Below are 15,782 nucleotides of genomic sequence, written 5' to 3'. Positions count from 1 at the left end.
CCTCAAGCCTATCAAGGTCCCTCTGGATGGCATCCCTTCCCTCAAGTGTACAAGCTACACCACTCAACTCAGTGTCATCCACAAACTTGCTGAGGGTGCGCTCAATCCCACTATTTGTGTCATTAATGAAGACAATAATGAAGATATTAAATGGTACTGGTCCTAGTGCAGACCCTTGAGGGACATCACTCTTTACTGCTTTCCCCTTCGACACTGAGCCATTGGTTTTAACTCTTTGGATGCTGCCATCCAGCCAATTCCTTGCAAATCTACCAGTCCACCCATCAAATTCATATCTGTTCAATTTAGAGGTAAGAATGTTGTGGTGAACAATATGCATGTTGAAAACTTTCTTGTGACTAAAAGGAGGAGAAAAGTTGTGTTAAATTCCTTTCCATAGTAGCATATAAATACCTTTCAAGGAAAATATTTTAAAACATTTCCTATGTTTATTTTTCTTATAAATTTAAAACCTTTGGTAGTCAGCAAATATTTTCTTAACATTCTCTCCATATAGAAGAGGAGATGTATGAAAAATCTGGAAACATGTTAGGTTATTTTAAAAGTTTAATAACTAATTAGATTGTGAATCTAAATACCAATGACTTACCCATATATTAGCTACACTTTTAACCTGTGTTATAATCACTGTAGACAAGACATTAAACAAATCATAAGCTTTCAATATTTTTTGAAATGACTTAGTATTTTCCACATAGGTTTAAACGTCAGTTTATAAAATCATTCATACAGACAAATAGCATTTGCAACCTGACCTGTAACAACTTATTTTTCCATTTTTCCCTTTGAAGAACATGTATGTTAAAAAGGTGAAAATCTGAAAGATATTAAGCATAGTTTAAATATTAATTTAATGTTAAGATTACACCATATAATATCACTTTTTATTCCTTGCTTTACCATTTTAGTTTTGCATCATGCAGTGCTGGCTTGAAAGAGAAAAAAATGTAATTAATTTGGAGCTAAATGGGTTTGTTTTGAGAGAAAAGCATAAAAACTATCTTGGTTTTAATATTCACTGAAACCATTTCAGCCAGCTTGAGTACTGCATTGTACTCCAGCCATCTGTAGAATAATCCAAATGTAGTACTGCATTCCTTCGCATTGCTCACTCTCTTTTAAAGCAACCTGTATAAGCTGTAATTCAATAGCACATAGACATGAAGAAAATAAAAAGGGATTTGACACCCTCTTTCAAATTGCCTATGTTAGCCAGAAGTTTGGGGTTTTTTTGTCCTTACCTGAGAGGGTATTACTTAAGTACTTATATTCATATTCTGGATTTGAAGGAAACTGTGGGTGTATGGTTTGATTTCATCTTCACTGTATGTGGAAACACTTACACAGCACTTGTAGTACTTTCTGTCCTTAGCACTATGTCCAGTTTTCTTTGTAAACTGTGAGAATTCACACCACACCACTGCATCGAGCTTTTCAGCGAAAGTAACAAAGCAAGAAGGTCACTGAAATTACTTTGTCTAAAATCCAAAGTAGCTAATTTTTGCATCATTAGAACATGTGTAATCTTCAGCAATAAACTGAGACAGAAAAGTTGTTGGATTGCTTTATAATAGCTGGTTGTTTCCACATTCCTCTTAATTTTGCAGTCATAATCAGAAAAGACCACCCCGTCTTTTTTTTTTTTTTAATCTTTATAAAAACAAAAAGCTTTTTTGTCTAATTTGAGAAACTTTGCTTTGAAGACCTCTTCCAGTTTTGCACTGTGCCATGTTGCCTGAGAAATGTTGGTGTTTGCTTGTGTCAGGGTGGCAATGTCTTTTTCATCACACTCTGACATCTGTATGTCTTTGATCCAAACGGGTAGCCCAGGTTCAAGTCCTGTTGGGTACTTCTGGTGAGGAAGTGATACTGCCTATGAGTCTGACACTTGTATATTTTGAGTATTGTAGCAAAAGCTGTACATCTGTTCTATTTCTTAGAATACAGTAAAAATAGTAGGTGACTTCCTAATAATAATAATAATAATAATAATAATAATAATAATAGGAAATATACATTACTTTACAAAAAAAGAGTTCCATCTTTGATCCTGGAACTGGACTGCTAGTTAGCCTCCTGTACTCCCACGTGGCTTTCCGGTCTCTTTCAGCAGCTGAGACTTGTGTGCGAGCACCCAGTTAATAGCTGCTGGAATGATTTACCCACTGGAGATCAGAGATAAGCTTGCTGACAGCCACTAACACCCTTTTAGCACAGAAAACCCCAAAATATTTTATCTTTGCCTGCCTGCCTAACAAAATTCAAATTGGTGATACTCTGAGTGACCCATTCCAAACAAAAGAACTAATTTACAAATTATCTAATCTTGACATTTTGTAAATATTTAAGCAGATTTTTTGAAGGGATTTTTTCACATCATTTACATTGATTTCATGTGGATCTGAGCTTCCTTAGATCTTTCCTCTCACTGCTAGCATCTTTTATCCAGCCTCTTTTCTTGTGCCTCAGTAGAAACAATAGATACTTTCATGTTTTCTGGTGGTGAAGAAAGACCTTTCGTGGTAAAACAAGGCAGTGTTGCAGTATCTTATCGAACCAGGTAGGCTCAGAAACTAATGCTGCAAAAAGATGCTGGCTTCCTTCATTCATCTGAAGTGTTCTTGAAGTGTTATTCATCTGCATGACTACACCATATAAAATTCCTGTTGGAGCAGTTGCTCTAGGTGTGGATGCAGATGACAGTAATCTAAGTTTCTTCCCCTGGACATAGGAGGAAGTCTGGCTTTTAGTTGAGACCAAAGGGGTGGCTTCCTGTGTGGTTTGGATCACAATTTGAACTTTCTTGAAGTCCAACTTTCTTCAGACCCAACATTAGATGTGTATCTGATTTGAACATAAAAGATTTGCAACTCTGTGTTAATCACGTCAGCTACAAGCAAGCTGTGTGAGCAGCTCTCTAAAACACTCTGTGGTGTTGAGCTGCTTTCCTTGCTGCAGGAGATTTTAACCGTTGTATATCTACATACATATCTAAGTCTGCCTTCAGTGCTGTAGGGCTGAGCTTTGCTGTCCTAAGATGCTTATCCAAGTTACAATATTTGCTGTTTAAGTCCATAACATTCAGATGCCAATGCTAGGCTAATGTTGCACTTAATATTTACACTCAGTTCTGTTAGCTTCCTAGAATTTGATTATTTTCTGAGTACAATAACGGAAATATTTCATAACATGCCTACGTGACATCTTTTTCATGTGTAGTTTGTAAAAAATAATTTGGCTGTGATCAAATTTGGTGAACATGGATGGTCAAAAAAGCTTGAAAGCATTTCTGGAGTCATCATGCTTACTGCTGGGCTCTCTGTTTCTTCAGCGGCAGTTCTCTACCAGTACAAGCATAGGAAGAAAAGTGAATTCCTTATCATTCAAGGTGAATATAAGACTATTGTGTCAGTCTTGATGTGAGATACCTTTAGAATAGAAGTGTGAACTCACTGGTGTTTGTGGTGTTTGAAGACTTACATGATAGCCCTGGTGGAAATAAATGAAAGACAGATTTGTATGTCCCTGTTTTTCCTTGCAGTGTTCAGGAACTTAAGTTTTTTATGTCATAATTTCTGTGCCACATAAGCTATACCAAAACATGAATGATATATAAGCAATATGCAATAATCAGGGTGTACTTGCTTTCCCAGAGATTTTTTTTCCATACTTGATACAGTGAAATTTAATAGGAGGAAAGGGTATATTTGTTTTAAACTTTCATTGAGGGTCCTTCTTCAGAGAGCTTTTTAGAGTATTAGGAGTATAATTTGCAAAATTAAGTGAGAGATGGCATAGGAAAGTTGTTATTGTTAGGACTTGTGTACCTTAGATTAATCAGTGGTATTCTTAGTAATTGTGGGGTGGCCTATTAGTGAATGAAACTAACAATTTTCAAAAATATCTTTTCCTCGATACTATATTTGGGTATTCTACCTACTTGTTTTCCTATTGAATCCTGAAATTACAATGACACGTTTGTGCGGATGGATGCTTTATGCTATTAGTGACTGATCCTGTGTGGAGACTAGTGAGGAATCAGTAATGAACTTAGTGTATAGATGTCTTCAAGGAAGGGAAGGACATGTGAAGGTATATAGAAAATACAGAATACGCATAGAAGGAAGTCAGCCTTTCAATAGATCTTCTGTGAGCCGTTTTCCATGCCTAGAACATGCAGGGAGGTGTCGGCACAAAAGACCTGCTTTTAAATATTTCTTGTGATAGATTTACTGCCTGTTTCCCCAGAAAGTGTTTGTTCACTGTGATGTTTTTGTAAAAATATATTTAACATAATCTTTGCACAGAAGTGACAACCCTGCAACTCTACATTTCTGTCTTTGAGAGGTTTTCTGTGCAAAAGTATCATTAAAAGACCAACAGACCTAATGATGTTATTTATAGGAATGTAAATTCCTAGTACATTCAAGGCAAAGGAGCCCTCTGCCTGGATACAGCTGTTGGAAAAAAAAAATGCTTTGCTGTCTTCCTTTTCTTTAGCAAGACAGTATTTACTCTGAGTAGGTATATTCAGGTGAAAACTGTAGTTCTTTGTTTCCAGATAATTGTCTCAGTTTTTAAAGCATTTTCCTCCCCTACTGTGAAAAAAGGGGGCTGTCTGCCTCTAATGATCTGTGATCTTCCCAGCCTATGTGGTCTTCTTAGTAGTCATGTCCCATTTCTTGTATGTAGCTTTGCACCAGTTCATCCAGCCAGTTACAGGTATTTTCGTGAGGGTGGAAGGGAGCAGGAGGAGTGAAGATGGAAATGACTGACAGTTCTTGTTGCCATTTGGAAGTATGTCAGGTCTTCTACAGGTCTCCAAAAGCCTGCAGAGTCTGTTTGCTCACTACCAGACAGGGCAATGAATTTATTCTAGGCACCTTCCATGAAAACATGCTTAGATGGTCCTGTATCTGCTGGAGAAAGGTTATCTGTATGTATCTCCAAACCATCAATTTCCAGTAAAACGTTGATTAGATCTCAGGAATCAACAGAGACTTTGGGTAGGGAGCTTATGAATACATTGCAAAGGGAGGGAAAGACATCCTTAGTATGCTGCTGATTTTGATCTCCCAAAATACCACAGGGAATTTGAAATTCTTAAGCTTATATGAAAAAGAAATGCTACTTTGAGAGGCAGAATGCAATGTATGTACAAACTATACGTTAACATACCGATCAGGAAAAGAGGGGGTTAGTATGAAAAATGTTCTGTTTTATAACAGTTGCACACAGACTTGAAAATGCATGTAATTCAGTCAGAAGGCACTTTTTTTTTTTTTCCTTCTACAAAAATAATTATTTGGTATTGCAAATGGAAATCAGCTTGGAAGAAGAATGAAGTTTGAAGGTCACATTTTCTGATGATGTGAAAGAAGTGTAATTAGGAATATATAAGTCAGTATTTAACTCCCTGTGTTCTGCTGAATCCCTTAGCTGAATTATATCCATCTACTGCTGTAAGAATATAGAGAAGTCTTAATTGCTGTCTCTTATGTGCAGAGAGTTAAGGAACAGGTGTACTTTTAAGTGATGCTGGTCTGTTTTTTCACACATCTGCTTTTTTTACCGCGCTACAATTCATCTTTCTGACCAAGCAGCTTAAACTTGCTGATAAATTCTGTGAGATACATGCTATGACCCTCTTCCCATCTGCAAGTGCCTAAGCGAATGCACAGTTCTGCAGGGTCCAAGGAAATTTAAAGGAAGTCTGAACTGATGTAGCACAGACAGTGATAAGTCCAGAGGGAAATGTAAGCTACAAAGAATCAACTGGAGTCTGTTTAGGAATGCATCTGAATTGGGCCATCAACTGATTAGTTTAATTATCCCTATCCTTCCATTATATCTGAGATTTTAAGGATAGGTAATGGGAATAAATAGGAGAATGGAGAGCAAATGTGAAAAGATTCTTAAACCGAACTGAGATGTGGCTCAAGATAGTAGTAAAGATTCTATTAGAATACAGAGACAGGGATATGTGTTGCTTCAGGTAGTTACTATTAACAAACTTAGCAGAATCTACTGTAATTTTTTACATGTGCTCAGTCATAGAACATTATCATTATCAGTAGACATTTAGATATACAAACCAGCCTGTCCCTCCATCTGTTTACTTCAGAATACTTGGCATTTATTTTGCAACATCGTAAAAGTAGTTACAGCTTTGCAGTTGAGAACTATTACAGCAATATCAATTTTTCATATTGAAGTTAGCTTTAAAACCAGAAGTTTGTCTTTTATTTATAACTCCTAGTGCCTTGTTCTATGCTTATGCATGGAGTGGCAGAGTTAAATGTGTGGAATACAGCTGGGCAATAAATAAGGTTGTAAAACTCTGTCATTAGTAATAAAGCCTTTGCAGTAGTACATTAAAATAGAAGTATCTAGAGCATTGGATGAAAACAAAACAAAACAAATCCTTTGATTATAACCAGGAATTTGCCTCTGCTTTCTGAAGTATTTTAAGGAGACATAGTTTTTGCATGGTTTCCACAGAAACATTATGCAGCAAGAAGGTATTCGTATTTAAAATAAATTGTTAGCTGAGGCAATGGGAAATCAGAGACTCTTTTACATCTTACATAGTTGACTCTTCATCATCTTATGCTGATGATCCTGTTCAGCTAAAAATTTGCCTAATTGTTTGCTGGTGGCTGTAAGCTAAGTGTATATTAAATGATTGTGGCTATTTTGTAGAATTAGCCATACATTCAGAATGGCTGTTTGGGATAGGATAGCATATTAATGTTGACGGGGAGCAGGAAATTTTTATCTTCATTTTCCTTTCCCTTCCCTCCCCTCTCCCTTCCCTAAAGGAAATTTGGGGTTGAATAGCTGTTTTAGAGACTGGTGAAAATGTTGTGTTTTTTAAAATGATACCAGACAATAAATGAGAAGATAGGTAAGGGGAGAAAACAACCCTAATCAATTAAACTCACTAGAATTTCACAGAAATTCTCAGGAGACTTTAAATTGCAAATTGATGCAACCCTTGGGTGAGAGAAGAGGTAGAATGAATTCAGATTCCATCTAGATCTATAAAGGAAAAATGGTACTAAAACTTAATTTTTACACTTAAAAATACATTCAGTAGTGATATGTGGCCAAATGTGTTAAATCATACGTTTCAGAAAATTTATTACCATATTCCTTGCAAAGGGTGCAAGTGATGTAAAGATTTGTCTTGGGCAACACCTGCAATTCACGCAGACTTTCCAGTGGTAAATGCAATGGTCTGTCATGTTTAACAGCAGATGAGCACATTGAACTTAACAGCAAGTGTATTTAGCTGAAGATGCTGTGCATCACCTCTTTAGCTATGCTCGATGAGCGTGTATCACCCCAGTGCTGTCCCTGCCACTCTTCATGGGTATTGAATCAGACAAAAAGCCTGTCTCCACATTTTCAAAGCTGCCCAAAGAATGAATGTTGCTATGTTAGAGATTCCTTTGTCTTCGTAAGAATAACATCTTCACTATGTTTCTCTGATGCTGTGAAAAACTCTTAAAAGCAGGAGCTAGGACTTTTACTGCCACAGTGACAAAGTTTGGGATGTAATTAGAAAAAGTATTAGAGTGACTGAGTGTGACAATAGGAATAAATTCAGTTTAGTTTTCTGATTGCTCTGTTTAGTTTTCTTTCACATGAAGATGATAACAGCAAAGAGAAAATGAGATGCCAGAAATGAGGGAAAGAGTACAGTGAAGGTGAGGAATGGGAGGAAATTTATCAGGAAAGAGGAAAAGAGATATACTTGATAGAAGGAAGAAAGAAGTTAGACATCCAGCAAATTGCTGTTTTCTTATTTACGTTCTGGGAAACACATACTAGGTCAGAGACAACATCTGAAAACCTGTATGTGTAGATAAAAGAAGGCAGCTTAGCTGCACTTTTTGTAAATAGGCTGAGACTCTATCTGCACAGAGTGACATATAATTAAGTCAGTAACCTGAAAGTGATTTTTTTTATCCTGTGTTTTAGTTATGGTTGAAAAATTATTGCCATTTGTAATTTTGTATCTTTATCTGAGCTAAATTCCATAAAGTAGATTAGGAATTTGCCTACTCTAGGGGCTTTAGCAATATTCTATCTATACAGTAATTTTTAATGCTATTTTACTGAGTAATTGAAGAACTGGATGGTAACCTAGTTCTGTGACACATTGTTTTAATTACAGTTATTTGTCTTCACACAGAATAAAGCAAATGAGTGAATAATGGGTATCTTGGCTAAAAATGGGGGGCCATCAACCTGCTCAGACATAGGTTTTTCTTGTAGAGACCTAGTTATGATATGATGTTTCCGTGGTCTATATAGGAACTCATAGATCATAGGATCACATAACAATGATTGTTTGGCAGTTTCCTCAAGGGACTCATAATAGTGAGAAATTTAATATTGTAAAAATAACATTTTTAACTGGTGCCACACTTCTGCATGTTTTTTGTGACACTACTCTCTGCTGAATTGATGTAGTAGATGTACCAGGTTTTTACACACAGAAACAATTTTGGTTTAGCAGAGAATTAAGTGCAGATAAACAACATATTTCATAAAAGATTGTTATATCCTCTCTCCCATTGACACTCCCATCCCCACCGCCAGATCAGAAGCATAGCCTGGCACGGCATGCTTTCTTTTAGATCTCTACAGACATTTGCCTGCCACAAGGCAACATAAATTTTGTCTTAGTTATCAGACTATGATTATTAAATAATAATGGGAAGAGAGATCTCAGCCTGTTCATAAAGCATATTGATTTTTTTTACTATAAAAAGAACCTGAATTAAAAGGATCGCACTTTTTTTCATTTTCATACTCTGTCTTAAAACTTATAGTGATTAATGTAGTTAGAGGAAAGTATGAAAGACTATCTTTTCAATTTCTTTTTCTTTTGTGTGTGTGTGTGTGAGAAGCTGATCTTGCTTGCTGATCTGAAGTGGTACCAGAAGGTGCCCATCTTGAATGAGACATAGAGCTTGGCGAAATGAGATCTGGTGTTTGGAGGTTCCTCACACCCACTGCCCCTCTCTAGAGGCATTGCAACACTGTCATATTGATACCCAGCAGCCTCTGCTGCCAGAAACCATGCAAAACATGACCCTGACTATTCATTGTGACTGATAAACTTTAAGATATATGATATCTTCCTTTTGTTCTGAACCTCCTCTCTTCGGTTTCGCTTCCTTCCATTCGAACACCAAAATCCTTCTGGAACAGCAAATGCCAAACATTCATCCAGGCTGAAATGGTAGATCCATTTGCTATTAGTGTATCTTTCTTTTTTCCTCTACCCCCTTTCTTTTCTGAAGTAACCACTTGTTTGCTTTCTCTTTGTTTCTTAGCTGTTAGAAAGCCTTTAAAAATGCTTTTACTTCCCTGTCATGGCATTATGCTCTTTGGAGGGAGGATCAGCTGGAGTCATGGCAAAGAGAACTGCTGTCATGGTAGTTTTATTTTGTATTCACCGTACGATTCCCAGAATTGCATTGTTCCCTCCCAGAGGGGGAAGATTGGTCTCTCATGCAAATCACTGGTCCTTTTCTAGGCTTTTGTGGCCTTCCTGAAATTGTTGGAAAGGATCCTTCTTTCTGCAGAGCGGGGAGGAGGAATTGCACCAGACAGGCTGGCCCCAGTCATTTTATCCCTTTCCTGTGTCTTACAGCTCCTTTTGAGGAGCAGGCACCAGGCAGTACCTATCCTGAGTTCCCAGGGCTTCTGCTGCTCTTGTGCATTTGGTGCGCCAAATTCAGCAGCATTATTTGACTTAAATCGAGACTTGCATTGGTATGAGAGTATACAGAATCTGGCCCACAGCCTTGTCTGTATGCAAAAGTACCCTTACTCATTTAAGCTGAATTGATAAATGTTTTTCCACTGACTTCAGTGGAACGTGGAGTTGGTACCAGTTAAACAAAATTAGTGTGTGTATGTTATTTCAGCTGATAACATTTTGTGAGTAGACATGTCCACAGATTCAGTTTTCACAGAGCCTTGCTGGCGTTTTTGGAAGTGCAACTGTTATCCTCAGGAATGCCTCCAAGCCTTGGAAAGTCTAGCAACAACACAGAGAATGTGCAGTAATAGTTAGGAATTTATTTTAAAAGAAGTGACAAAGCAAAGTAGAAGGAATAAGGCTGGAAACAGTCTGGAGAGATCTGCACTGTGATTGAAAGTGGCAGGCATTAAACTACCTGTTTCTTGCAAGCGAGTTAAGCAAGATAGAAATTTTAATTTAACCCCCATTTCCATAGACATCAGCACATGCGTGCAGAGGATTATTACTACCATCTGTTTTATCCACAGTGGTTTCCATCAGTTGTGTTATTTTGCTTTTTTAGTGTTTAAGTACTGCTTTGAAGCTGTTGTGTTGTTAACTGGCTGAATCTGTGCATAGATTCCTATAGCAGTGTCAGCATGCTAAGATCATAACTGTTAGATTAATGAATGCAAGTATTAGCTCTGTGCCGGTGCAGTACATTAATAGCTGTGCAAGTTAAATCAAATACACTACTGACTTTGCCATTGTGTAATGGTATTTACCAGATCTTAGGTGGACTGCTGAGAAACCTGAATGTTATCTTTCATTTTTATCTGACTTAAAAATAAGGTAACAAAATAATTTTCATAGGATATTTTATTATTATTATTCACAGCAGGAGAACAGATATACCTGAAGACTTGAATTCTTCACTAAAATAGAATATGCATATATGAGGGATGTTGTAGTAAATGGAAGGAAAACTAACTGTTGCAACCATTATCTCTTCTGTAGCTTAATCTCACATTCTGAATTTTTGGAATGAATACCAAAAGGAGGGGGGAAGTATGCTTATCGCTTCCTTTCTTTTCTTTTTCCTTCACAGAACCTGAAGAAAGTGTTTGTGGAATTCAGTCATCAGGAGCTGTTTGAGTTCTATAACAAGGTCTGTAGATTTTACAATACTATAGTTTCTTTGTAAACACCTTATGCTGCTCAGCAGGAATCGTTGCCTATAGGAATTAAATCTAATGAAACTGGAAGGGAAATGGGTCCAACTTTAATTAAGGCTGTTGGATTTGTTTGATCACATAAAGCATTTTCAAGAAGAGTCTTTGCATTCAAATTTGGAGTAGGCAGGGCTTGGGTCATTGTAAGCATACCTGGCAGTTTATAATTGAGAGGAGTAGCTGATGATTAACAATGAGGAGCTCTCTGGAAAGAGCATCTTTGTGTTACGTCTTCAGTTGAAATGCCAGGCTCATAATCCAGTCAAAATGAAATCTATTATTTTTTTACCTTGTTATTATGCATTGGAAATTCACAGCAAAACATCTGTGCATGTAAAAAAGGCAGTATTTAGACAACTGTTTCTTTAAAATTTGAATATTTAAACTGCAGCAATGAATTCTAATAGCTTCATGTAAAAACAAATATTCATGAGTACAGGACTTTTTATTGCTATGTGAATAGATTTAGTATGCATAGTTGAAGATACTGGAATGTGGGGGTTTTTTCTGCTTGCATGTTTCTAAACAACATTTTATATGAGTGGAGTTTTTTCTCTCTTTTTTTGTTCCTTTAAATAGCTGGAAACTATACAAGCACAGCTGGATTCCCTTACGTGATGTTTTTGAAGACTTACTTCTCCATCACACTCTTGCCACCTCATTATTTTGAATTGAAGATAGATTGCCAAGCTGTGTTTGCTGAAGGATTCAGTGGGTTGCTTCCTGTAAAATTATATGGCTTATCTCGTTTTTAGACCATTAAAATTAGGCAAGCATCTTTGTTAAGAATCTGAAGATTCTAATGGGCTTTCTCTTTTTTTCTGAGCAATTGTGAAGAATGGCTTTACTTGCAGAAAAAAAGAATACTGCCCTGCTTCAGAGATGGGAGGGTTTTTTGTCCTGTTATGTGCGTTACTTGATTCTGGTAGAAGTTTGCATACTAGTCAGGGACCAGGAATAAAATCTATTTTTTAGACATAAAAGGAATATAAAAGTAGTAAGAAAATACACAGCTAATAAAATCTCTATCTTTTTGAATTGTTACTCACATGATTGATAAAGCTTATTGCAAATTTGTCAAAATAAATTCAGAATTTTAAAATGGATTGGTTTAGTTTGGGCTATTTTAATTTAATTTCATTATCTTCTTTTTCAGTTTCTTGTTCTAAATAATAAAAAATGTTGCTGATTTCAGTGTTTACTTTTGGCACTGAGAATAAATGCAGCTTCTCAGGACTGCATGCATGCCAACGAATCTAAGTAGTATGTTGTATAACTGAGGGGAGACATCTCAGAGTATACCGTAACAAAGAACACAGAAATAGTCTGGCAATCAGGTTTCTGAAAGCTATTTGTTGAGCCTTCCTCATGTTGTCCACCACTGTTTTTACATCCAACAGGAAGAAATAAAGTACAGTGACTTAAGGGCCAAGTTAGTCATGTTTTCACACATTAGTTCTGGGTGAATGGAGGTTCATGAACAGCATGAGAAGGTAAAAGTCATCTTAGTTCTTGTTTGTAGCCATTCATTGACAGACAACTTCCCTGCTGCATCTTGATAACAGGTGCAGTGTACAACTCTCCACTCCAGGCTAATACAAAGTGAGAGGAAATAAAAATCTTTGGCATTAGCTTGTCTTTCTTTCTCCTTAAGGGATTCCCTGAACAAGGCTTTTTTCTTCCAGATGCTTAAAACAGGGATGGTTAATGCCCAGCCAGCCAGTTTTCTTTTGAAGTTGGTTTGCTCATGACACTAGATATAAGTATAGCCAAAAGGTATGTTTTGAATAGCTGGTGTTTAGGTCCTCTTGTGCCAGTCTTCTTGCTTTGTTGCTTTTGGAAGGTTGTTTTGGGCTTTTTGTGTTGCTTTGTTAGGGATTATGCCATTACCTGTAGAATACTGAAGGGGTTTGCACCCGTTGTCTGAGCTGTGAGATAATAGATTTAGCGGGTAAAGTCATTAACAGCCTACATGTGAGTAAAGGGCACTGAAGAATAAAAACACATTTATCATAGTTCTTAACCGAAATGCCAGACGATACTGTACCACTCTGGTAAGGTAACACTGTTACTCCATTAGAAAGAAGAAATGAATCACGGTTGCACAGCAGAATCTTACCCCTGTACACCTTGTGAGGCTGGCTGCCAAAATCAAGTCTTGTCTCAAGCCACTGGCAAACATGCCTCATCTTCTGGGCATATAACACTTCCACCCACAGACATCACATCCTCAGTCTGGCTATTCAGCAGCAGCTTGCTGGCTCACTCATCTCAGGCTGCATAGGTTGGTCTGTGTCTGCAGGTGAGCACACCCCCACCATTGCCTCTACCTGTCACTATTAGCAGTGCTTTGTAGTTAGCACAGCTAGGAAAATCCCATTCGTGAAGTCCTGGCTTCTCTACTGGTCCTGTGGGACAGTACGTTGTGTGCTAGGACACTGCTCTCGAGTTTTTCCCCAAATTTCCAGAGCTTAAGTTCTGGAAGTCTGGTCTGAAGTGAGTCAAAGACTCTCCTGTGTGGATGCAGGACATACTAAGGCAGTGTGAGTCCAAGTGTGAGAGACGGGTTAACTTGTCTTTGTGGATAGGCAGTGATTGATGAATCCTGGAGGAGGGGGTGAAGGCAGGACCAGTTTGGAGTGCAAGAAGCATTGGACAAATTAGCAGGCATGTCTGAAAGAAAAGGAGAAGTCAAAGACAGAGTAGGAAGAAACTGGATGTCGGAAAAAGGAAGGAGAGGACAGACCAATGCATATTCCCAAGGGTGGAATTTGGGAGTTAGAAAACTGTAAGGAAGAGAGGAGGAACACTGGAAAAGACAGCAAAAGTCTATATACAAAGAAAATATTAGGCAAAGGGGGAGAAAACCCTTCTATATTAGAGGAATGGGAAGAAAATTGGGGAAACAAAGTAATCCAGAGTTAACTACAAAAAATGAGGCCAGCTGTGTAACAGTATCTAGTATTTTGAACTAACCCATACGTGTCAGCCTTGGTGCAAATTTGGCCAAAATCAAAGTGTGGGATAACAAAAAAGAGCTTTTAAAATCTAGTCCTAAGAGGAAATATTTTAAAAGTGATAAAATACATGTTAAAGGGAAAAATAGAAAAAACGAAGCCTAAGTTTGCAAGGATTCTGTAAAATTTATTGTGTTCATCCTCATTTGCAGATGGATGAAGAGATTTATGATTTCTTTAGCAGTGGTTGCCTTCTTTTTTTACAAAATGTACCAAATTTTTTACTGTCAGAAGCCATAATAAAAGCCATAGTATACCTCACGGTAATAAGTACAGTTGTTATCTTTTGTCAAGGAACACTCATAAATAAATGGCTTAGAAAGACTTTTCTGTATGTAACATGAAGCGTTGGGGTTGTACATTATTAGGTAGTGATGGCATAACCAGTACCATCTCAGAGAAGAACATTGTCACTTATTTAAGTGCTCTTGTATAAGGAGAGAAAATTGACTACCTGTGCCAGAGCAGAACTATTTAGGGGTTTTTTGTTAGGTCTTGCAGAAAAGAACACTTTTATTCTGGCTGCTGCTCTCTGGCCTGAGTGGACCTGGAGAGGGGAAGATTAGTCTTCCCCTGAGAGCAGCTGCCCCTGCTTAGTTTGGATAAAGTCCTGGTGTCCCAGCAGTGTCAGAGTGTGCTGGTTTTGGCTGGCGTAGAGTTAATTTTCTTCATGGTAGCTGGTATGAGGCTATGTTGTGGATTTGTGCTGATAACAGTGTTGATAACACAGGGATGTTTTTGTTCCTGCTGAGCAGTGCTTACACAGAGCCAAGGCCTTTGCTGCTCCTCACACCACCCCACCAGTGAGTGGGCTGGGGGTGCACAAGGAGTTGGGAGGGGACACAGCCGGGACAGCTGACCCCAACTGACCAAAGGGACACTCCATACCATACGGCATCATGCTCAGCATATAAAGCTGGGGGCAGAAGAAGGAAGGGGGGACATTTGGAGTGATGGTGCTTGTCTTCCCAAGTCACCGTTACACGTGCTGGAGCCCTGCTTTCCTGGAGATGGCTGAACACCTGCCTGCCCATGGGAAGTGGGGAATGAACTCCTTGCCTTGCTTTGCTTGTGTGTAGCTTTTGCTTTACCTGTTAAACTGTCTTTATTTCAACCCAGGAGTTTTCTCACTTTCTCTCTTCCAATTCTCCCCACCTATCCTGCCATGGGGGAGTGATTGGGTGGCTGCGGGGTGCTCAGTTGCTGCCTGGAGTTAAACCACAACACAGGGAACGAGAGAGGAACTAGCACCAGTACAGACTGGGGGATGCCTGAGGAGAAGGGGAGATCCACCTGCAACAGGGACTAGACCCAGTGCCATACCTCAGAGGCGGCAGACAGAAAAACACTTTCCTGGGAGGAAGAAGGCATGTAGCCTTCTCAGAACTGCATAAACCAGGTTGGTGTGGGAGCACAGGCAGGGATGTGCATGTGGAAGGTCTTCAGGCTTTTGTTTCGCATTCTGGTAAAACGTAGTTTTGAAAAGTGTGTCTTGTGGGTATTTTGGAGTTTTTACTGCAGGAAAGGAAAGGGATACATCCCAGGTTCTCTTCAGTTCAGGGTCCTAGCAGAGCATTGGTCTGTGATATATCTTGGGCATGATCCAGAACTGAAATTACCAAGGCTTCTCATAGTGTTGAAGGAAGATATTTGCAGAGATTTATTGAGCTCTAAACTGGAAATTTGAATGAGTAAGAATTATTAAATCTACTTTCAGATCTTTCAGTGCATTTTAAAAACATTTGATTC

At 38.2% G+C, this 15,782-nt stretch overlaps 1 protein-coding gene across 2 annotated transcripts in view; it reads left to right on the top strand.

The window, feature by feature from the left end:
* COMMD10 (COMM domain containing 10) overlaps positions 1-12,120 on the top strand; it is a 120,885-nt gene extending 108,765 nt beyond the window's left edge. For both annotated transcript variants that reach the window (XM_054809695.1, XM_054809693.1), the window contains 2 exons: positions 10,893-10,952; positions 11,596-12,120. In XM_054809695.1, the coding sequence (XP_054665670.1) occupies positions 10,893-10,952; positions 11,596-11,634 (99 nt within the window). In that variant the 3' untranslated portion in view covers positions 11,635-12,120. The remainder of the gene's footprint in view (positions 1-10,892; positions 10,953-11,595) is intronic.
* Positions 12,121-15,782: the final 3,662 nt, after the last annotated feature.

The sequence above is a fragment of the Grus americana genome, chromosome Z (genome assembly GCF_028858705.1).
Source record: "Grus americana isolate bGruAme1 chromosome Z, bGruAme1.mat, whole genome shotgun sequence".
Classification (NCBI taxonomy): Eukaryota; Metazoa; Chordata; class Aves; order Gruiformes; family Gruidae; genus Grus; species Grus americana.
Note: the sequence above shows the minus strand (reverse complement) of the source record. Positions and strands in the feature narration are given on the sequence as shown.